Consider the following 23,318-nt stretch of genomic DNA (forward strand, 5'->3'; position numbering starts at 1 on the left):
TGAATAAGTTGACGCATTATGGACCAACTGGAACTGGTCCTGGTCTTGGCGCTCAGTCCAGCTCCCCTGCTTCATCCGTTTGTTTGCATACATCCCTGTTGTATTCTTCCTCAGGACAACACCCTTCACATCTTACTGTATTTTCTTTCTTCTCATCGGCTCAAAGGCGTTTGCCTTTGCTCCTTTTTTAAAAAATCTTACTGTATTTTCTTTCTTCTCATCGATGTTCTTGGGCGTTTGCCTTTGCTCCTTTTTTTAAAATTCCATTTAATTTCAGCCCGTTTTCCATTTTCTTTCAACGCAGAGAAACGTGCTAATGGGTTTTATGTTTCAGTCACAACGTCCCCGTTTTATAGTTATATTTTACACTCAATCATCTGTAGTGCATGTAGATTTGTACCACAGAAACTCCACCGGTTGTAAAAGGCATGCTTATTATGAAAAGGGGTCATGAACGTGTTCTGAGTAACATTAGCTCAGTTATAAAGTACATAAACAAACGTTTGATGATTACCAAATCAAATTTATTTAGAACCCAAATTCCAAACGTTTTCTTCAGAGTGCTTCACAGTAAAAATAAAATAAAATAAAAACTCTTTTAGGGGAAAAGAAGACACCTAAAAAAGAGCCACAGTTAAGGGAGCCCTCTCAGATGTACAGATGTGCAATAGATGCCAGATATACAGAGAATGTCAACATTAACATAAACATAATCTCTAATATCTAGTATCTATGCTCATTATAATTGCAGATATAAGAGATAGTGTAGTCTATAGGCCCAAATGTATCTTCTTTATATGGAACTCTGATATGCGGCTCATTGTCTTTTCATTTTTCTCTTTCTGCAGGTGAAATTAAGAGAGCAATAGTTAATCTTCTTTTGTTTTTCTCCTTTGTGGTAATAAAACCCAACATTTGCAGCGATGGAACGTTCAATTTAAGAACCTGCAGCACAAAGCTCATGCTGCCCTCTGCTGAGGGGAAAAGTGTGGCGCGTGACGTCATCAGCCTGCGCCGGGTGGTTTGCGCATGCGCACAGGCAGCTGATAATTCAAACTGGGCGGCGGGTATTTGAAAAACATTTTTTGTCGTCGTTGGCGTGAATTTGACGATCATGACGAGCACGCTGAAAGGAATTACTCTGAAAGGAAGCGCGGAGCTGGTGGCTGATTTCTTCTGTAAGCGTTCCTTCTTTCTTTAAAAAAAAAAACAACAACTTTGATTTGAATTTCACCAGGTTTTCAGCGCTTTTACATGCGGGGCTGGTGTACGACGAGGCCTGCGTGAGCAGCGAGCGTGTGCTCACAAGCTTCCTCCTCGTCATTAAAACCGAGTCTTCATGTTATATTGTTCGATGCAGAGCGAATCAGAGCAGAATATACGTTAGTGGGAAGCATTTTGAGAGTCAACAGTGGTTACAAGGACCTAACACCGAGGAACAGCGCGGACGTACCGGATCACCCAAAGGAAGAATATACGTTTTAGTCTCTGATTGCTCCTTTTCTATATGTAATGTACTTTTAACGTAACTAATTATTGTTTAGAACTATTAGCAGTTGTTGATTCCCACTTAATTGACTTTGAGGTGGACATGATTGGCGTTACAACGCCGTGTGCACGCTGGTGTTGTAGCCCACGGGTGGATCGAAATGGGCCGAGAGAACACATCCTGGTGAGGTGTTGACGCCCGGCAGACTGGGATTCAGTGACGGCTTCTCCATTTTTGTGGATGTGGGGGTGATAATGGGTTGTTGTGAGTGGGCTTCGTGGGCGTGATGGCGAGTTTGTTTTACGTGTGCAGTTGCCGTAGCTCTCCACGAGGGGTCGCTGATGAGGCGGGTTTTCTATCCCACTGAAAGCATTTTCAGCCTGGTAGGACAGAAAACCCGGCCTGATCGTGGCCCTCGAGGACTGACGCCTTCAGCACCCTCGATGGACGGGCTGAGCTGGGGGGTTGGAGGTGTACCGGACTGGCTCAACTGGTTCTGGTAGACGGGGAGGTCCAACACAACTGCTTTTACTTGTATTTGGCTGCTCTTTACCGATTTGCATCTCCACTTTAACGTGCAGTCTTTCCACCACAGCCTTTGGCATCAACAGCATCCTGTATCAGCGAGGCATCTATCCTCCGGAGACTTTCACACGGGTCACCCACTATGACATGATCCTTCAGCAGACCACAGACCCCAATTTGAAGAACTACCTGACCGATGTGGTGTCTCAGCTCAAAGGTCCACTTTTGGATGATCTTCTGCATTAATTCATTCCTGCTGGTCAGCTTCAGTCAATGTCTGGTGTGTGTGTGTGTTTCAGAGTGGCTCTTTGAGTGCACCGTGCAGAAACTGGTGTTGGTGATCACAAGTTTGGAAACCAACGACGTGCTGGAGAGATGGCAGTTCGACATAGAGTGTGACAAGTCGGCCAAGGAGAGCAGGTCAGTGACTGATTTCTCCTCATTTGGCTGGATTCCTTCTCACTTGTCATCTCCACCTCAGCCTTTCATTTCCTTTAGCTTTTATTGGCTGTTTTTACACCGTTAGTGTTCCATAAAAAAGGTTTAAGGTGGCGATGCTAATTCACCATGTCTCAGTGGTGGAGTGGGAGGGTTTAGCATGCTGACACTCGGCTCCGTGTGCTACCTACTAGTGTTGCTCAGCCGTCGTGTAGTAACTGTCCACAGCATCCCGATGTTCACTCGGCTCTGGCGTGTTTCCCAGCGCTCCCAGGGAAAAATCCATCAAGACCATTCAGGATGAGATCCGCTCAGTCATCCGACAGGTTACAGCCACAGTTACCTTCCTGCCTTTGCTTGAGACACCCTGTGAGTTCCCGAACGTCTCTCTTCCAACCATCCGGCCGTGGGTTTGGAGGGTTGTTATGTGACCAACTGTGCGTTCTGTCCAGGTGCCTTCGACCTGCTGGTGTACACTGACAAAGATATGGTGGTGCCTGAAAAGTGGGTGGAGTCTGGCCCTCAGATCATCGAGCAGTCGGAGGAGGTGCGTTTGCGGTCTTTCACGACATCCATCCACAAGGTGAACAGCATGGTGGCGTACAGGAAGACCGACTCGTTTTAGGGGACGCTGCACACCACACCAGCCGTGGAGAAATCAGCTGATCTTTCCGCCTCGTATCCTGTATGTCGGGGACTCTTTTTCTTTGCTCTCTTCTTTCAACTTTCTACCCTCCGTTTGATGAGCAGCAGCTCCTCCGACATTGATGTAAATATTTCTCTCTAGCTGTGCTTTAGCTTTACTTTTTTTCCCTCTTTTCATAGTTGCCCTTTTCTTTTAGAAGCAGAAGTAAATATGTTTAACTTTTAATAAATTCCGTAAATAAAGCTTCCACTGAGACGTTTGTGACATTACTCCATTGTACCTGTAGGTGGCAGTGCTATACAAAAGTAGTGGCACAGGAATTAGACCCAGAATAAATGCTTTCATGCAAACCTGGTGCCTTTCAGATGGAACAAAACAGCACGAGACAAAAGGCTTGGGGGTTTTATTTCTTTATTTGTGAAATCGATCCTTTTTATCACAAGGCAGTGGAAAAATTCTAGACCTGTTCGTTGTCAGGTCTACTCTGGCTCCTTCGCATTGGGAAGAAAAACATGCTACAATTCTAAATGTCACAGAAAAGTCTCGTTCCCATCCAAAAATGCAGAGACAGTATGAAAACTACATTTCTATATAAAGAATCGTGTGCTCTGAGATAACTTTACAATATAGAAACTCTAATAAATACAATACAAAATAAATATGCAATAGTTCAGATGATGAGTACAAAAGACAACTTTCTGGTATTGTGAGTTGTGAACAGACATGTTAGATCAGTGTGAATGTAAAGATATAATGGTACTGATCCCTGGGGAGTCAGTGCTGCCCTACAGTCCACTACCTGTGAGAGCGGAGGTGAAATATCAGCTGGAAAGTCACTCAAAGTGCAAAAAAATAAAAAAGCTATGTAATAAAATGAGCTTAGTGCCGAGTCTACTGTTATCTCTGGTGGTAAAAGAGCGGCGACGACAGCCGGGCCCGTCTCACGGTTCCGCCATTAATCTCCCACATGCGGCTTGTGCGTTCTGAGCAAAGCGGCTCGTGGATCCCACTCAAATCACCGTCAGAGCTTGACTGAAAAATAAAAATCTTGCTGAGATCTAGGAAAGAACGGTGGCTATATGTAACATAACAGACACAGGTTGATTCTCTGGGCGGGACCGGAACAGTGAGGCCAGCGGGTCGGAACAAATAACCATGATATATTGCAAATATTTAGCCAAATCAGTAGTTTTAACTCAGCACTCGAGCATGCTAAATTGGGGTCAGTGGGTGCGTCCTGCTCTGCCCCCTGCTGGCACACAACAGGAGTGCTCCAGAGACCTGGCGTGCTTGCGTAGCCAGGAGGTCAAAAGATGTCCAAAAGTAACCTTTGCGTTTATCAGAGATATTCCCAACATTTCACTATGGGTATCGCAGGACCATGGAACACCAACCCCTTTACCACCGCAGTCGCGACCTTCATCTTCTGGGGTTAATTACAGTGAAGCCGGGACAATCAAAAACCTATTAGCATATCATTGAGATCCAGACCCTCATGACCCATCCAGAATCATTTACCAGGCTTCATGGGGTGATAAGTAGAGAACTTCAGATTTATCATGAGATTGTGCAGCTTTTCAAAGTCCCAGCGATGGATTTAAAACCCCAAACCGTGTTTGTTGAGAAAGAATAATCTGCAGTAAGGTTCGGCTTTAAAAAAAGTGGGCTCTCAGCTGAGGGCGCGTGCTCATTGGCCGCCTCGCCGTCCGTCTGAAATCATTTCCATGCGGTTACCTACATCTTTGGAGCGCATTACGTGGAGGATAAAACCTGGAAATGTCTGCTGGTTGTTGGGATCACACCAAGCCGTTGACCAATCCTTTCTCGCACTCTTCGGCCAAATGCTTCCACTGCTGTCGATTTTTCTGACAGCCCTCCAAAAGTGGGGAGCAGTACTCCGACATGCCGGCCAATGTCTGAAACGGGGACAAAGACTTCAATGTAACAGGGGAAAAAAAACCTGATGGGATTTTTCCACCGAGTCCAAAACCGAACATTCGCCCCCTGGCAGTGGGGAAAACCTCTGGACGGACACTAAAGTCGGCAGGATTACCTCGTATAACTGGGTACAGATGGCGTCAATGAAGGACACCTGCATGCTGGGGATCTTGTCTTTTTTCTCTCGATTCATCAGGTCCTTAACGGAAAAGACACAAATCTACGTTGACAAAGTGTCTGCCATGGACTTTTGAGTGGTTTGGCTGTGGTCACATGGTGGTGGTGCCAAAAAAAAAACCCCAAAAATATGAAAACAATATCAACACAATGAATTTGGGAAATAAATTTAAATCAACGAGGGAAAGGAAGAGAAGTGCGCCCCCTGTGGGCCACGTTGACAGAGGAGTGTGATAACAGGGACGAGCACTCACGCTGGGTTCAATGTTCAGCTCGCGTCTTTCCTTATCTCCCTGCTCGAAGAACTCGGTCGCCACCAGTTCTGCAATCTGGACGGACAGAACAGACAAAACCTGGAGTTATTTTTCAAGTTATTGACTCCAAATATTGGAGGTCCAGCCACTCCCAGAGTGGTGGAGGAGGAGAACAGGACCAGCAAATGTCTGGACACCAGAAAGAGGACAGGCGGCTGTCACCATGGCAACGACCCCGAGAACACAGGCTCACAGAACCAAGCGGGGTTCGACGGTACGCAGCCAGAACCAGCAGCAGGACAGAAGTTACCCAGAAGCCTCTGCGTTACCTCCAGCTGCCAAAAAGTGACACCACAACTTCTTGTTGGCGTCGTGGCGACAGGTGGAAAACTCCAAGGTGTTGATGTTGTGAACACAAATACTTTTCCACAGACGGTCTACGGCATAAAGGTCTGTATATGTTTTATGAGTTGTAGTATTCTGCTCACACGGGCAATAAAACTGTCCAATCCCGCCTCCACATTATTACACCCATCCATACTTTCCTCTCAATAAACACCAACTGGATGTCAGAGATACTGGACTCTCCAATCAGGCTGAGCGTCCCGTTGGGGGAGTTTGAGGGCCCAAATGATCATAGAGGCGATTTGGTCCGGGGAAATGCATCCCTGGTTGGGCTCATTGGTCGGTTCAAGGTGAACCAGGGCTGGGGGTCGGCACCTGGCACTTGAGTCTGGTGGCCTTAAGCCTTTGCCGGCGTGAGCGGACCCGGCCCAACCCAAAGCAGAGACGTGGGTTTGTCCTCCAGTAGACCCACCATCCGCAGAAGGAATCCTCAGGGTTCGGTGCAACATGGACCGCTGGCAGGCCGAGCTTTGTGATTCCACCTCCGTAGAGTCACCTTCACCCCAACACATGGAACCAAAGCCCCCAACAGGGGTGGAACTGGAGTTATTAGCACCGATGTGGGCCTGTTCACAGACCTGGGGAGGGAAGGGTAGTTTTCCTGCACCTGTGGTTGGGGCCCGGCTCCTGACTGTTGTCAAACAGTTCAGAGTAGCCACCATGTTTAACCCTAAACAGCACTGGACCATCCCTCGGTCTCAGAGGAGTTAGTGCTCTGGCTGGAGCATCGTGGAATCCTCACAAGTGAGGGAAGAGTGGATCAGGAGATCGACAGAGTTGAGCTGGACGGCAAGTCTCTCAGTGTCATTAGGTTCCAGCTCTCTCCTCTCTAGGGGTAAGGAACGAAAGGACAGAATCACCAATACAAAGGAGTGAAATGAGTTTCGTCTGTAGGGTGCAGAGCTCAGACATCTGGAAGGAGCTCAAAGTAAAGAGAGTTGAGGTGGTTGGGACATCTGGCCAGGACGCCTCGCGGACGCCTGGGGAGGTTTGTGCATTCACATATGAGAGGACGCCCAGAGGACAGACCTAGGACACGCTGAAGAGTGAATAAACCTCAGCTGGCCCTCGGATTCCCCCTCAGGTGTTGGTGGAAGTGACTGGGGGGAGGAGTGTCTGGGCCTGCCTGCTGAGGCTGCTACCCCCTGAGCCAGACTCAGAAACTGGGTTAGAGGGAAGCGGGAGGGCTGGAGGGAGGGAGGACGGAGGTGAACATGGGTTATGGCAGCAGGATTTCTTCTGGACATCATCGAGGACGCAACTTAGCTGTAGTTCCCGTCCAGAACTGACTAAATGATCTTTGTGTCCATTGCTAAGGATTTTTGAAACTTTTGAAACTTTGTTTTTTATTTGCATGCAACACAAACACGTGTAGCAATGACAAAGACAGGGGGTTTCGCACGAGGAAGGGCACAAATCCAGAAAACTCTCAGCCAGCTGTGCTGCCTTTGCGAAATTTACTCGAAACTTTCACCTTTTTAATCGGTAAGCTTACTTAAGTGTCAATCCCCCCCCCCCCCAAAAAAAAATCAATAATTTGATAAATTAACACTACCTCTTTTGAATACAATTAAGAATTGCTAATAAACGGTTTGAGTGAAAAGTTCTTTTACCCTTTGTTGCACGGGCCAGGGTTTGGTGATGGCTGAGATGTCACATGCAGTCATCAGCATTGACCTGAGGGGAGAGAGATACTGCAGATAACAAACCTTCTTTACAGCCCCCCATTAAGAGTTAGTCTAGTATATTAGCACATTTAGCAACATGCAGTTAGCAACATGAATACAAGCTTCTTAAAGGAGTCACTGGACTTTTCTACGCATGCGTCTGCGAGTACTTCCCAACCCAGTAGTTCAATCACTGTGGTCACATCTAGAGTTTAACCTTGAAATTTAAAAGTAGAATTACACTTCAAAAGTGACGATGATTAAAAAAAACACAAACACTAAAGTTCCTATTCAAAAGTGTGTTTTTTGGGCTACAGGTGTAACACAGGGGAGCACCAGTGGAGGGGACCTAAGTGGAGGAAACAAAAAGGCTCCAACCCTCGGATTATTTCATTTACTCCCAAATGTCCTCGAGACCAACGGAATTTGAGGACAAGGTTCATTTTTCAAGAAAGCACCAACCTCAGTAAGTCTCTGTGCTGCTCATCTTCCCAGACAAACTGACTGTTCTTGGTGAGCTCAAAGAACTCCCCACGCCGCCTGAGACACACACACACACACACACACACACACATGAGCACGTGTGCGTAAAGTTGTTAATCACATTCTCTTCAGGTGCAAAGACAATTGAAAATATAACTTTAGACAATAAAAAAATGGGGAATTTCTGTAAAAAGTTCAAAAGATATCAGCAAATGATGGAAATCAGTTACAAAAATTGAAAAAAAATAAATTACAATATGCTGAGAAAGTGCTACTCGGCAGTTTCAGATAACATTTTAAAAAATTGTCCAATTTAACAACATGCTTCAGAATTTACTGAAATCTGTTCCTTATACTTCTGTTTCAAAATAACGCCGCTAATGCTAAAAGCTAACAATAAGAAACTGTGGTTGTGAAGTTTGCTGCCTTTCTGCTACAGCACAAACTATTTTGTTTCACTTTCCATCCCTCTAAATCACTCTTCACTCCGAGCTCCATCTGGACTTGACATTTGGTACCTACTTCATGTACAGGGCCAGGTCCGTGGCCAGAATAGCCCTCTCGATCATTTTCAGAGTGGATTTGTACTCGTCCAGGGACAGGCTGCTCAGGATCTGGTTTCCCTGGAGACGGGGGACGGAGAGATTTTGAAGTTACTTCATTGCTAGTATGTATCTGTTTTGGTGTCACCTCTGTACTACTCATGTTACATTAGGTAACTGTGGGGTTGTCACGGCAACGCCAAAACGCAGACGCTGCACTGATTTCAGCTTTTTTCCCCGAGTCCTTTTTTCACTACTAGTGTGTTTGACTGCGTTGAGGAGTGTGTATGAGTGTCTTTATGTGTATTTGCAGTAAGTCAGTATCCAAGTTTAATTCAAGTTCCTTTTAAGATGGTAAAGGTGGGTGCGGCTGCATTTAGCCACGGCAGGCTAACAGCTAAACTGCAACATTCCTTTCCTGGAAACACTCCGGTCAAGTTTAAAAAACTGATCAAAGTCATTGTCAAGATGCTCTTAGCAACCCTAAAAGCGATTTATTAGCAGCGCAGTGGTGCAACGGTGATGCGTTCAGGGGCTGCGGGATAACTTTGAGCATAGCTCCTTGTGTGTTTACTTTAAGCGCTATTAGCACCATTTTTATGCAACAGTTGTTCCTTATTTCTTTATAAGCTTCTAAAATCTGGAGAACTGTTGGCTATATAAATACATAACCAGTCATCTCTGAGGCCTGTGTGGCGTTCAAGGACACACCGTGCAGCGACTCAGGTGTTTCTCTGTCCATTCAGCAGTTGCTTGTTCAGCAGAGACACCAACCCGACAGCTTTCTTCATGTCTTAGCCCCATTTTCACTACAATTAAATCAGATTCTCCAAACTGAAGATCAAAAAAGCAACAACTTCATATTTTGGTTAAGGTTCCACAAGAGCCAGATCCAAACCCTGCTGATGGCACCAGCGTGAGCCTTTACAGGGCAGGAACACTCAAGTCAGTCGAGATGACGAGGTAGAGAAGAACAACGATGAAGCCCCGCGAAAAACCGAGAACAACCGGCGTCGTGTGACGATGTGATTACAGAAGATGGTGTCCACGGAAACCAAAAACCACCATAACACCAAAGACGTTTCAAGAGGGAGCACTTACAGGGCTGTTGAGGATCATGAGGCAGTGGTCGAAGTGGTGATGCTCCATGGTGGAGTGGCAGTAGAGCTGGGCTAATGGGTGGTCACTCCTACACACATGCACACACACACACACTCAGAGGGCTGTGATTAGACACGACACACACCCACACACACTCGCGTGGACAATCAAGACGTGGGTCTTCTGTCCTACCTCTGTATGTAGGAGTTGTTGACTCCTCTGTGGTCCAGGTCGTGGCTCAGAGTGGCAATCATCAGAGCTAAGACCTCCAGGTCGTTCAGGTTGTTCTGCCAGCCCACGAAAGAGAGAACAGGGGAAGAAAGAGAGGAAAACCATCACCACGGCTGCCGAGAGCTCCTGATGGCAAACAGCTGGCAGCTCTGTCTGTTTGGGGCTGTGCCGACCTGCAAGCGTCCAGACTTGAGGAGAGCAAACATGCTCTGAGCCGTGTTGAAGGCGTGTCTCCAGTTGTGGTACGCCACGCTCTTCCTGTAGTTCTTCTTCACACTCAGAACCCATCGACATAAATTCTACAACCACAGCACAACCGGAACGCCGGCTTTGATGAGAGCGCAGGGAATCAAATCAAATCAATCTTTATTTATATAGCATCTTATACAATCAAAATTGTTTCAAGGCATTTTCCAGAATCCCAGGGCCTGACCCCAGACAAGCAACAGTGGCAAGGAAAAACTCCCCTTTAACAGGAAGAAACCTTGAGCAGGACCAGGCTCATGTAGGGGGGCCCTCCTGCTGATGGGGGGGCTGGGTAGAGAGAGAGGAGAGGAGAGGAGAGGAGAGGAGAGGAGAGGAGAGGAGAGGAGAGGAGAGGAGAGGGGGGAGGACAGGTAGAGGAGAGGAGAGGAGAGGAGAGGAGAGGAGAGGAGAGGAGAGGAGAGGAGAGGAGAGGAGAGGAGAGGAGAGGGGGGAGGACAGGTAGAGGAGAGGAGAGGAGAGGAGAGGAGAGGAGAGGAGAGGAGAGGAGAGGAGAGGAGAGGAGAGGAGAGGAGAGGAGAGGGGGAGGACAGGTAGAGGAGAGGAGAGGAGAGGAGAGGAGAGGAGAGGAGAGGAGAGGAGAGGAGAGGAGAGGAGAGGAGAGGAGAGGAGAGGAGAGGAGAGGAGAGGAGAGGAGAGGCACAGAGCACAGAAACACACACAAAAATACACTATACAGCGGGAAGGTGTCGGCCCTCTCCAACCGCTACAGAGATGCACCTTCCCAAAATTCCCCAAAGGCTCCACACAGACCAGGGAAGCTACGGTTCACCATGCTACATAGTTTTCAGTTTTCACTTTGAGAGGCTACACAGAACCATAAGGGGCCCTTTAGTGGACTTTAGTGGGCTGAAAGATCAATACGCTGGAAATAACGATGGTATTATTAGCTCTTGACATTAGCTAAACAAGAACTGGCGAACAGGTGAATGGGGAAACCGTTTGAAACCATTTACAGTACTGTTACTTTGGACTCTGCTCGGGTTCTTACCATGTACTTCATCTGGAAGTTCTGGACCAGGTTGAGGTCGACGAACATGCGGATGGTGGCCAGCGTGGTTTCCGTGTCGGACAACTCGAAGTCGCTAAAGCTGAAGTCCAGAAGCCGCAGTGACTGAGCGGACGGCACCGTGGCGACCTTTGAAGAGAAGATAAAAAACTCATGCCGGAACTCTACGATTGGCGTAGAAAAGTGAAAAGCCTGGCTCAACCTCTCAGGGTTCTGGGACAGAACTCGGACCGAAGCGCCGCTGAACTGTCAATAGGCTGTTTCAGTGAGAGGGGTTTGGTCATGTGACTTTTCACACATCATGGAGCCTGTTAACGGCCTCATGGATCGACCCAAAAGCCAAAGCCTGCGTACTCGATTCCGAGTGACCCAACCTGGTGGGTGGAGGCCGGACCCCTGGGACATGTCTCATGTCTTTGTTGTCTACTGTGTCTATTGCATCAACCCTAGAAACTGTGTTTTGTCGCTCCTGCGGGTGTAGAAGTGCGTACTGAAAAATTCAACTTTACCACGGTTACCTGGAGTTCCCGCGATTCTTCCTCGGAGGCAGTGGCGTGATATGACAAGACCTGGAACAAATAAGGTCACATCTGATCTCGGGCCAAATCAAGACCCCTGACATCCGTCTCCATCTGAGGAAGCTGAATCAACCCCACACTGGTCAGAGATCACGACGTTCCTTGGGATTGGGGTCAGGATTAATTCACTGGGACACGTGCGGCGAAGGTTGCTGAACAGTAGAAGAAGCAGCGTTCCCTTCATTCGTGGATGAAGCTCAGACGCAGAGAAGGTCACGCACGTGTGGAAGGACCCCTCGGATCAGAGTGACCGTTTACACGGATCTTGATCGGAATGTCGAGCGGCACAAACCACCGATCTTCACCGGAAAGGATTTTCTTTCCTAATGAGACGCGTGTCCAACATGTCCATTTGTGTTTAGCTGTTGCCGTGAGGAAAAGTACCGAGCATCACATAATGACCTTCAGCTCACCCAGGAAGACCTTCATGGAACACACACACATACACACACACACACCACACCCCGTGCGCCTCTGAACACGCACGTGTGACTGACCTCCAGGGTGACTTCCTGTTTGGCCATGGCTCTCTCCACCGTCTCGTACATCTGTGTGTTCTGGATGCCGAGGCCGCAGAAGATGGCAAAAGCCTCCAGGAATTGCTCATCGTTCCTGTTGAAAGCCTTCACACTGTCCGAGGCTTCGTCCATCTTGTTCACCAGCTGACACACACCTGAAGATACACACACGTCCACAGGCGGGACATGAAGACTGTAAAGACGACGCAACCGAAAAAGATCCTGGGTTTCATTCTGTGGTCTGACTGTCTGTGTGGAGTCTCCCTGTTCTCCTGGTGTCTGTGTGGAGTCTCCATGTTCTCCTGGTGTCTGTGTGGAGTCTCCATGTTCTCCTGGTGTCTGTGTGGAGTCTCCCTGTTCTCCTGGTGTCTGTGTGGAGTCTCCATGTTCTCCTGGTGTCTGTGTGGAGTCTCCATGTTCTCCTGGTGTCTGTGTGGAGTCTCCCTGTTCTCCTGGTGTCTGTGTGGAGTCTCCCTGTTCTCCTGGTGTCTGTGTGGAGTCTCCATGTTCTCCTGGTGTCTGTGTGGAGTCTCCCTGTTCTCCTGGTGTCTGTGTGGAGTCTCCATGTTCTCCTGGTGTCTGTGTGGAGTCTCCATGTTCTCCTGGTGTCTGTGTGGAGTCTCCCTGTTCTCCTGGTGTCTGTGTGGAGTCTCCCTGTTCTCCTGGTGTCTGTGTGGAGTCTCCCTGTTCTCCTGGTGTCTGTGTGGAGTCTCCCTGTTCTCCTGGTGTCTGTGTGGAGTCTCCATGTTCTCCTGGTGTCTGTGTGGAGTCTCCCTGTTCTCCTGGTGTCTGTGTGGAGTCTCCCTGTTCTCCTGGTGTCTGTGTGGAGTCTCCCTGTTCTCCTGGTGTCTGTGTGGAGTCTCCCTGTTCTCCTGGTGTCTGTGTGGAGTCTCTATGTTCTCCTGGTGTCTGTGTGGAGTCTCCCTGTTCTCCTGGTGTCTGTGTGGAGTCTCCCTGTTCTCCTGGTGTCTGTGTGGAGTCTCCCTGTTCTCCTGGTGTCTGTGTGGAGTCTCCATGTTCTCATTTCTCTGTGTTTGCATTTCTTAAGACTATAACTGCTTCATTAGTAACTGTGTTTAGCTATGATCCTTAAATGTAGCTGGTTGTGTTGTAGTTATAAAAGTGAATCAAAGGCAAACATCAACACTGGACTGGTCATCAGGATTTAAGACTACAAGTACAACCAGACTACAGGAAGAGGAAAGAGCTAAGGTATGAAGAGGAGTACAACAGTGTTGTCAGGTAAGCTCAGTCAGAGGTCGCTCATGTCGAGTACATTCAGGTCAAAAAGAAAAACGCGTCTATTCGCCATCTAAAGTATCTGCAAGTTGGCGACTGTATAAAGGTAGAAAAGCACGACACACTTCTGAACAGCACGTTCACGGTTGGTCACCTTCACATGACATCGCGAATCTGCTGCTGTCTCCGCCCCCCACCAGAGCTGGAAGGAGAGCTTGGTTAAAACTGTCTTGACTGCCTTTCAGAAGTGGCAGAGAAAAGGAATTGTTCAGATTAAAGATCTTATCATGGATAACAGCATCGTTTGACCAAATAAGCCGAAGAATTCCGACTTCCTCAGTCCCATTGTTTTAGAGGCAAGGCACTACATTCTCACTCTGATGTCCGACCTTCCCTTTCCATCTGATAAACCTGTTGAGGACATTGTCCTCTCTTCAGGACCTCCATTTCAGACTTCTACAGCGTTGTCAGATTTAATGCAAGTTCCTACAGTCAGGCTAAAATTAGCTTGATAAGGATTTGAACCTTTCTCCATCAGAAAAAAGGTCTTCTACAGGTCTTCTCCACAAGCTCCTCACTCTCTAATTCACAAGGCTCGCCTCTCGAAGGTCAACCCATCTCAGAACCTTCTTAAAGACATTCCAAGCTCTAGAGAAGAGCGCCATCCAGAAATAACTATAAAAGTTCCTTCTTAGCAGGTTTGCTGGTATTTTCACCTTTTGTGCACTGGAACTTATTTCTTTTTTCAATAAAAGGATTTGAATAAAAAAGAAACTGTCCTCGTGGTTGTAGCCAGCAAGCGGCTGAGCTGCAGAGAACAGTCGTTCAGGGCTGACAAGAAAATGTGCAGGCTGCTGCCTGAAAGGCTGAATAATGGCGAAAAGGCAGGCTGACACACACAAAGTGTCTGTTTTTAGTCCACTAATGTCTTCATGGCATCGGCCCTCTTCCGCTCCCTGATTGCTGGGGTCTTGGCTGCTTTGATCTGAAACATGTCTACAGTTCAGAGAAGAAGAAGAAGAAAAAGAAGAAGCAGCAGCCGAGTCTTATTTACCCTACAGAGGTACAGGCTGATGAGGATTAAATACCAGGTCGTGTTTCCAGGAAACACAACAGGGCGTTTCTGACGCTAATGCACCATTAATCAAGAATAAAAGGTTTTTCTGGGGCAATTTGTTAGATAAGAATGACACAGAAAGGAGGTCTTGTTGGTCTTGTTGGAGGAGGACAGGCTGGAGCAGAGGACAGGAGGACCCCCAGGCTCATTAGCCACAGTGGTAGCACTGCGAGCAGCTAATTATACTGATGATAATCATCGAGATGGATGGAATGGCGAGATTATGAAAGCTTCGGCATCACCGTGGCCTCCGTGTGCCGTCCTGTCCAGACGAGGACAGTAAAACAGGTTGGAGAGCGTCCAACCCGAAGTTCTTACCGATCACTTTGTCCTTCTTTCCGTTCCTGATGGGAGTGCAGAGCAAACTCTTGATCTGGTCATTGGTGTGATCTGGATTCTCCCCCTATCACAGGAACATGGGAGAAACACAAGCGCTGAACGTGGGAAAACAAAAAAGAGAGAAGAAGAAAGCAAGATAAAGACACGATATACAGACTGTCCAGGGGAAGCGCTGGTCCTTGGTCACGTCTGCAATGTTGAGCGTCTGCATGGTGTTCTTGACATACTGAGCATACATGTAGTTGATCTGGCTGACATCACAGTCCCTGCAGAGACACACCACATCGTCATAGCAACTGAACGCTGCTGCAGAGACACAAAGGAAACACAAAACCCGAGAGGACTCGCCGTGAACAGAGGGAGCAGTCAGTGGTCATGTGACCTCAGGCGAGGCTAGACTGGACTCTATGAGGGTGGGCCTCAATTAGACCTAGAACCGAGAACCTAAAGAGCAGTTCGGACTGACTGTAGAGGACACGGTGACATCATCCTTCGGCCCTTTGAAGCAATAAGCTTCAGAATTCAGATGAAAGATGACTTTTAATCCCCAGTTTCATTTTTAAGACCTGTCGTCCTTTGGGTAACGTTTTACCACCGTGTCATCGTCCCCCATTCGCACCTGTCGCCACCAACAGCTTCAGCACATGTGGACCTGATTACATCCACAAACATCTAAAGGGTCTCGCATCCATCCATCCACCCATCCATCCATCCATCCATCCATCCATCCATCCATTTACCCATCCATCCATCCATCCATTTACCCATCCATCCATCCATCCATCCATCCATCCATTTACCCATCCATCCATCCATCCATCCATCCATTTACCCATCCATCCATCCACCCATCCATCCATTTACCCATCCATCCATCCATCCATCCATCCACCCAGCCATCCATCCACCCATCCATCCACCCACCCATCCATCCATCCATCCATCCACCCACCCACCCATCCATCCATCCATCATCCATCCATCCACCCATCCACCCACCCACCCATCCATCCATCCATCCATCCATCCACCCACCCATCCACCCACCCATCCATCCATCCATCCATCCATCCACCCATCCATCCATCCATCCACCCATCCATCCATCCACCCATCCATCCATCCATCCATCCATCCATCCATCCACCCATCCATCCATCCATCCTGCAGAGCTCCTCCCTGGACATGAATGTGCCCGTTTTTTACAGAAACCAACCGTGACACGTGACAAAATTAGACATCTGCTTTTTGTCATCAATGGCTGTGTTGGGAATGGGCCTAGTTTCCACTTCTTCTGATTAAAAGGCCTGTCCGAACAGATGGGAGCTATTTCACCAGAGGAGCTGTCCAACATCCACAACATTCTAATGATGCAGCTTAAGCTTCAGTGGAGGACACGCGGGGCGTCGGGGGTCAGAAGCTCTCTGCGGCATGAAGAACGGCTTTGGTTGCGGTTCATCTTGTTCGTTGGCTTCAGAGACCTCGTAGCAGCGCTCCCATCTCGCTGCAGAGGGGCCAGGATAATTAATCAGCCTTTATTGGCTTAATCTGGAGCATATTTGCTATTTCAAGACCAACACAGGCAGCTCAGTGTTCAGCAGCAAACAGGCGGTCCGATTCTGCTGCTAAGACGGAGATTAAGATTGAATTTTAGATGCTGCGCAGCAACTAGGGTGGCCAGGCCACCCTGGAGACCAGGAGAACGACATGGGGGGGGGGGGTCTACCCTAAATCAGATTAGGGCTTGTTGACTCCTCCTGGCTGGAGTTGATGTCAGAAAGCTTCGCTCTCCTTTCATCTCCACCTTCATATCTTCAAAGACAAACATACCTGAGGTCTAAAACTGCTTGAAACAGAAAGTCGTGAAGCCTTAAGCATAAAACATCCGTCTACTGTGTCCACTTAAGATTCGGATCTGTTAAACAAACATAAATAAAAGCGTTCTTTTTCGTTATCTGGTGCTCGAGCACGTGAGGACGGAGTTCGGCCCAGTCGGGACAGGACCGAGTGGAGGGAGGGATAGTATGTTTCATTTGCCAACCAGAATTTCAATCATATTTCAACCCAAAATGAAAGCAAAAGCATTTTTGTTGCTGACAGAAGTTAGCATTAGCCTGTGGGATGACTCATTTCGGTTATTTAGCAAGGCGCTTATGTGAGAGGATACAGGACACTCGTGAGTGGGGCTGTTGTTACCGTTAGAAACCTACACGTGTTCTGAAGCTGTGGCTGTCCGTTAGCTTCTGTCTGTGTTCGTCTTTGTCAGTGTTTTCTCCTGCCCTCCCTGTGTCTGCCCTAACCCTTAGTAACCTCATGTGTCTCACCTGCATCTACACCCTGTCCATGCTTCCCTTCTCATGTTTTTAAGTCCACTTCCCATTCCTTCTTGTGCCAAACAGTCTTTTGTACAAGCATCCAGCGTCCGTGCCCCCCATGTCACGATGGGTTTATCTAGTTTTTGGATTCGGGTTTGTTTTCCTACCTGGACTGATTTACAGTACGAACTTGTCAAATAAACGTTTGAACATCCAGAACCGTCTGTTGTTTATTCTGCACTGGAGTCCCGCCTAACTGGTTCCTGACACTATTCTTGTAATTACTTCCATCATGGAGACTCTTTGCACACGATGCTAAAAACACAGTTTTCATGCACATGATCAAACCATCAAATCTTCACAATCAACTTGATGACGAATTCACAGCGCAAATGTAGAGAATGTTAACTTGACTCGGACTCTTGGGGTCAGAACGTCTCACCTATATTTAGTGTCTCAGACGTGGCCTGGAGACACTTAGACAGGGTCCAGTGATTCGCAACAACCGGACTGTGACCAAGGAGCTGTCAAAGTTGACCGATTCAACAGAACCTCGTTTACGAGAACAGAAACCTGATCTGGGATCAACGTTTGAAAGGCAAAGGATTATTTCCAAACCATGTAAGAGGTCAATAAGTGTCTGCCTTGTTACTCCAGACTGGTTTGACTGAATGGATACACTGAGGCTCGCGCTATGCTGCTTCACTGCAGGATTTTTTTCTTCATCTGTGGGGGAAAAAGACTCTCTGTCCAAATGCCTGGAGCACAAACGTCAGAGGGGCTTGGAAACCAAGGAAAGGTCATTTACATTCAGGGAAACATTAGCACTAATATGTAGAGGAAACAGCTGGACTATCGCTCAAGGCTAATGTGCAGCAATTTCAATCGTACTCCAGTTAGGAGTCGAGGGAGTGATCATCTTACCTTTTTGGGACATCCAGGACTTCCCCCAACTCCTCGTATTCCATGTGAAAGACACTGGAGAAGGAGTTCTGCAAAGAATAAAAGGGTGATAGGCATTCTGGGAATTGATGTGATCTCCTGTGCAAAGCTAACAGGCTCTTAGTTTGGCCAAGAGCTAGCGTCATGCTTTTTTCCTCGCTCTTTTCTGGCGGTTATCTTCCCCTCAACACCTGACCTGCTGCATTCTTAGCACGCTGGTACAGCTCACAGCTCCACCACACATCTCCGCACACAACAAAAGGAATGCTGATGTATTAGCTATCGCGGCTCGCCAGAATCAGAGCTTATTTCAGCATTCCAGCTCTCCATTTGCAAGCTACCCCCTTATAGGGACTTGTTTTCTCTCAACTATTAAGACCATTTGGCTATTTTTAAAAGGTGGGGAAAGGATGTTAGAGATGGATGAGGCTTCTTTGGAAATATTTGCCCCTGTGCCTGTAAGTATAAGCATGCACCTCGAAACGGGGGGATTAGTGTGGCCTGACGTTTCTAGGCGAGGGTAATAAAGCTGTTTGAAACAGAAAAAAGGAGCGGGCCATGTTTTGACATTTACTGCAGTCTCTGGCAGGGTGACGGTTTATAACAGGATGACACAGGACAATGGAATTTTTTCCTACGTGTAGGAATATTGAAATAAATCAGACTTGTCTTCCTTTTTCTCTTGAAAGGAACTAAAGTCATGTTGTTAATCCACGATCGGACGATTCGCGTCTTCACATCCGCATTTGAGGAACTACAGAAATCTTTTGAAGCAAACATAAGAAGAAGACGGCGGGCCAGGGGAGCGACCTCCGCTGTTATTCTCCTGGCGCCAAATCAGCGCTCGGGTTCTTCGATGGTTGCCGCGGCGGCGCAGCACCTGCCTGTACCTGCGCGAGGGCTCAGTCCACCACAGCTCCCGCACGCTCCCTCTGTGGCGTCCTGGTTTCAAACACGTGTGGTCGAACTCTGATTGAAACTCGTCAGGAGGACAAAGTTCGCCCGGAGGCAAACCAGATGTCAAACTCCTGCACAACCAAAACACACACACGTGCTCATGCGCAGCAGCCCTCCACCCTGATGCAGCCTTCAATGCTTCACAGAGCAATTTACAGCACACTCAACCCCTGAGTGGGTTCCTGAACGAGCCAACGCAGAGCAGAGGTGTTTAAATCAGGACCCGAAGTGTCATTTACAGACAGGAAAGAGCCTGTCCTGGATCACCAAAACACACAGTCGTCCGAGGCCTCCGAGACAAAGGACAGAGCCGATTCTGACAGCTGTGTATGAACGTACGTCTGGCAGATAAGGATGGGAAAAGCTCCCGGTGACACACAAGACGTTCCAGTGACAACAGAGAAGACAGGACAGAAAAAAAAGGGAGCAAGAGACAGCCTGCCGGGGACGGCCGCTGCGTCCTCGGAGATGTTTCGCTGTTTTTGTTCATTTGAGGTCAAAGCTGTTTTACTTTGAGAGCAGATTTAGGACCAGAGCTCTCATCAAAACGGACCTGGGGTGGTTTAAGACGGGCAAATATATAAGACAGAATGAATCAGCACCTGCTGTTTCAGCCAGGTCGTCCTCAACGCAAGCCTGAGTTCACATTAATACTCCTCAAATCGACATATTGTTCTCCTGTGATGAGGTAACGAGTGATGATGTCATACGTAGAGATGTCATAGGTGATATGTGAGGTCACAACGACTCAGCATGCCTGAGGATGGAGGTCAGCGAGTGCTGTTACTAAGGAAACGCCAGAAAACGTCCTCGCCGCATGTCGGCCGGACGGAAATAAGCTTGGAATGTAAATATGCACCTAAGTATAAACCGTGGCGTCCACAGGGGTAATGAGGACCCTGGAGCAGCGCCGCAGCTGTCTGAACAGCACACGACACACATGCATCACTTTCTGGTCACGGTTGTTGCTAATAAAAGTGTCCCAGTGTCCAAACTGTCCTTACAGATGTCACAAACACGTGTGTGTGTGTGTGTGTGTGTAGCAGCTTAGCAGTTCGTATTAGGTTCTGATGTGTTCTGACATCACTGATCGTAGCATGTAGCATGATCGTAGCATCGTAGCATTGTTTTTTTCTGACCATAGAGTCCTCGTCGGCGATGAAGACCGTGCACGCCTGGGCCTGCATGAAGGACAAGATGGTTCCCGCAAACTTCCGGAGTAAAACCTTCAGGCACTGCTGCTCCTCGAAGATGAGGCTGGCGAGGTCCAACAGCACCTGCGCGTGCACAAAGGCCAAATGTCGACACAGGGCGATGCGTTCGTGTCCGGGAGCGTCCCAACGTCGGCAAAAACCCACCTGGTTACGTCTGTTTTCCAGCTGGGACGTCTCGTAGAGCTGAGCGTTGTGGAGGACGATGCCGGAAAAGGCCAAATAGGCGGAGAAATCCTGCGGAGGTCAAGAGGACAACGTCACCAAGGAGACGCCTTCACACGTCTGGGCAGGAAGAGCAGGAGGAAGATGGCTGCCGATCTTTTTAGAGAACGCTACAAACCTTTTCGTCCTGGTCAGTGAAGGCAGCGTCATCTCCACTTTTTTTATTGATGGCCTGAGCTACTCCGACCACCTGTGGGACAAAGCGTGGATCCGTGAGGGGGACAATCACATCGAGGAGGCGTGTTTTCGTCTGTCCTCCTTCAGCACCGGTTGTCTGAGGCTTCAGAACAATAGGCTGGTTCTGGATGCGCGTCTCCGTCGAGCTGAAGAAGCAGCCGCTGCCAACACAGCTGGGCGCTCCATCAGCACGACGAAGAGTCTGATTAACGCTCCGAGCGTCCTCGCAGTGGAAAGAGTGGAACCTGCTCACCTCGTCTCGGTGGTTCTTGATTGGCAGACACAGGATGCTGTGGGTTTTGTAACCCGTGATCAGGTCCACCTCGGCGTTAAAGCGGGAGTCCTGCAGAGTCAGAATACACCGAATCAAGCAAATCAGCTCCCCCAAAGCACATTTATCTTCACACAGCTCCTCCCTGAAGATGTGAAGATCACGTCTCAAACACCATTTGGCTGCCTCCCTCCCTAAAAAGCCAATGGGGGGATTTGGACCCTGCCGTGAGCAGGGTCTCCTGGGGACGTTGGGGACGCAGGGGAACCACCAATCGTTGTGTTTTTGTCTGTTTTTGATTCAATGGCAACTAATACAAAGTCTGGAAGAAAAAGTATTTGTGGAAACTGTGAGGAGAAGAATAATGACTTCCATCTGAGTCTGGCCTCGGGACACCAACGAGGACAGATCCAGGGGTGTGACCCACATGCAGACATGCACACACGTGCACAAGAATCAAGCACCTGGAGGGGCTAAAGGTCAAGGACAGGTCAGAGGTCACCGCGCTGAAGGGGTCATTACATTCTGGTGATATTCTGACTGAGAAACAAATATTATTTTACACTAAAACTCTTGTCATTCACCATTTTCACAGGTTGTTTCATTTCCTCTTTCAAAAAGAGTCAAAACTGCCCGTCGACAACACCGACGGGTCTGTACGAGTGTTCTGCCTGTTCATGTCACTGTTGCTGTTCCTCAGGTCATGACCTATCGGTTGTTGATAAAGGCTGAACATAGGCTCATTTTCACCGTCAGATATTGTAAAGTGCTTTAGAACTGGTTTTAATATTCGCGGCACCTCAGGGAGACATTAAAAGTCTATATCGAAGGATTCGGGCTTTAATTAATACGGTTCCAGTGAAAGTGAGAGACTGTTTAAAGTTACATCCTAAATTAAGGCTAAAATCAGGCTGTGCTTAGATCTGTGTGTGTGTGTGTGTGTGTGTGTGTGTGTGTGTGTGTGTGTGTGTGTGAGAACCCTCCAGAGGAGCATTCTGACCTACTTAGCCTTCTGTCCCACAACCCCTCCCACCCCACCTCCTCAGGGTCGGAGCTCTGTCAGCAGAAGGACGTGAATCTGAAAACAAACCTACACACACACACACACACGACGTCAGTGCAGCGCCATGCTCTCACCTCGTAAGCGTTCTTGATGTTGAGCGGCTGTCCTGTGGCAGCTACATGTCCCACAATGCCTTTGTTCCACTCCAGCCGGATGCAGCTACTGGAGGACTCCTCCACCGTGGATCCCTCGGCCACATCAAACAGGCGGCTGACCAAAAACTTTCGATTGGAGCTGTCCTCGCCGACCTGGAACCGCATTCAGACACTGTTCACACAAGCTACAACCTCGCAACAAACGACGCCAGCAGGCGGCTCCCGGTAAAACCTGGAAATGGGTCAGAGGTGTCTCTCTGCGTATTCACACGTGTTACCTTCAAACTAGCTTCGAAACGCAACAAAGCAAACAAATTGTGTTTTCTGTGCTTAAGATGCACGTTTGTCTACGGCGATCCGTTAGCTGAACGAGTGGAATGAGCTGGTTACTCCTACCAGGAAGAGCGAGTAGCGGTCTGCAGCGATCAGCTCGTTGATGTGGAGGAAGATCTTGTGGCAGAGTGCTGTCACATCCAGATGACTCGACACTTCCTTCACCAGCTCCAGCAGCCTCGCGCAGCGATCGCGCCCGCACCAACTACCTGCCTCGTCGCAACCCCCGACGTGGACTCCTCCGCCCTCGCCCATCGCTGCAGCCCGCACGGGGACAGTCTCGCGGTCGGCGTCGCTTAGGAACGTCAAAGAACCCTCGGCGTCTTTGACCACAATGGGTCTGAGCGGGCGGTCAAATTCCGAAGCTGAGATTTTACGAGTCGGGGTGCCGGGGACGGGGCTGGGGGCTGTGACTGGAGAGGGGCAGCAGTAGTCCGGCAGGGTGATGGTGGGCGGGGGGACGGCGGAGGCTGAGGAGACAGCAGAGTCTGCAGAGGACTGCTGGGTCCTGGGATGCTGAGGAGGATTCTCTTTAGGAGCCGATGGATGGATGGAGTGGACTCGCTCAGCGAACCAGGCGTTGACCATCTCCCTGTTGAAGATTGTAAAAATGTAGTTTAAGGAGCATGATATTAGCCAAAACTGGTCAGTTGGCATCTTTATTCACATAAAAATCTACAAAGATCTCAGAATAACTGATGTCATAACCCTCCACATGACCAAAAGGAAAGTAGCGCGTTAGCTAGCTTTAGTCTCAGGGGTGTGAACA

General features: G+C 48.5%; 2 protein-coding genes across 6 annotated transcripts in view; one reads left to right on the plus strand and one right to left on the minus strand.

Annotated features, from left to right (window-relative positions):
* Positions 1-1,019: 1,019 nt before the first annotated feature.
* Positions 1,020-3,353, plus strand: mad2l1 (MAD2 mitotic arrest deficient-like 1 (yeast)). Its single transcript, XM_003966741.3, has 5 exons — positions 1,020-1,178; positions 2,085-2,231; positions 2,314-2,434; positions 2,718-2,821; positions 2,905-3,353. Exons 1-5 carry the CDS (start codon positions 1,115-1,117, stop codon positions 3,075-3,077), a joined length of 609 nt encoding a protein of 202 aa, XP_003966790.1. The 5' UTR covers positions 1,020-1,114; the 3' UTR covers positions 3,078-3,353.
* A 139-nt stretch (positions 3,354-3,492) lies between these two features.
* Positions 3,493-23,318, minus strand: part of pde5ab (phosphodiesterase 5A, cGMP-specific, b) — a 31,893-nt gene continuing 12,067 nt past the window's right edge. For 4 of the 5 annotated variants that reach the window (XM_029840312.1, XM_029840309.1, XM_029840311.1 and 1 more), the window contains 21 exons: positions 22,613-23,141; positions 22,196-22,369; positions 21,041-21,130; positions 20,729-20,800; positions 20,533-20,622; positions 20,314-20,451; positions 18,200-18,267; positions 15,118-15,226; positions 14,940-15,024; positions 12,245-12,420; positions 11,679-11,738; positions 11,152-11,298; positions 10,070-10,195; positions 9,858-9,952; positions 9,666-9,753; positions 8,545-8,645; positions 8,002-8,079; positions 7,486-7,549; positions 5,468-5,542; positions 5,152-5,235; positions 3,493-5,014 (listed from right to left, as the gene is read on the minus strand). In XM_029840312.1, coding sequence (XP_029696172.1) covers positions 4,895-5,014; positions 5,152-5,235; positions 5,468-5,542; positions 7,486-7,549; positions 8,002-8,079; positions 8,545-8,645; positions 9,666-9,753; positions 9,858-9,952; positions 10,070-10,195; positions 11,152-11,298; positions 11,679-11,738; positions 12,245-12,420; positions 14,940-15,024; positions 15,118-15,226; positions 18,200-18,267; positions 20,314-20,451; positions 20,533-20,622; positions 20,729-20,800; positions 21,041-21,130; positions 22,196-22,369; positions 22,613-23,137 — 2,565 coding nt within the window. In that variant the 5' untranslated portion in view covers positions 23,138-23,141 and the 3' untranslated portion in view covers positions 3,493-4,894. The remainder of the gene's footprint in view (positions 5,015-5,151; positions 5,236-5,467; positions 5,543-7,485; positions 7,550-8,001; positions 8,080-8,544; positions 8,646-9,665; positions 9,754-9,857; positions 9,953-10,069; positions 10,196-11,151; positions 11,299-11,678; positions 11,739-12,244; positions 12,421-14,939; positions 15,025-15,117; positions 15,227-18,199; positions 18,268-20,313; positions 20,452-20,532; positions 20,623-20,728; positions 20,801-21,040; positions 21,131-22,195; positions 22,370-22,612; positions 23,142-23,318) is intronic. The other variant, XM_029840310.1, reaches the window with a different exon arrangement.

The sequence above is a fragment of the Takifugu rubripes genome, chromosome 8 (assembly GCF_901000725.2).
Source record: "Takifugu rubripes chromosome 8, fTakRub1.2, whole genome shotgun sequence".
In the NCBI taxonomy this organism is placed as follows: Eukaryota; Metazoa; Chordata; class Actinopteri; order Tetraodontiformes; family Tetraodontidae; genus Takifugu; species Takifugu rubripes.

What these genes read in the sequence shown, in the direction of transcription:
- mad2l1 (XM_003966741.3), top strand. Translation starts at nt 1,115, where the DNA reads ATGACGAGCACGCTGAAAGGAATTACTCTGAAAGGAAGCGCGGAGCTG. An exon ending in GCTGGTGGCTGATTTCTTCT is followed by an intron (nt 1,179 to 2,084) that starts GTAAGCGTTCCT and finishes TTTCCACCACAG; the next exon opens with CCTTTGGCATCAACAGCATC. An exon ending in TGTGGTGTCTCAGCTCAAAG is followed by an intron (nt 2,232 to 2,313) that starts GTCCACTTTTGG and finishes TGTGTGTTTCAG; the next exon opens with AGTGGCTCTTTGAGTGCACC.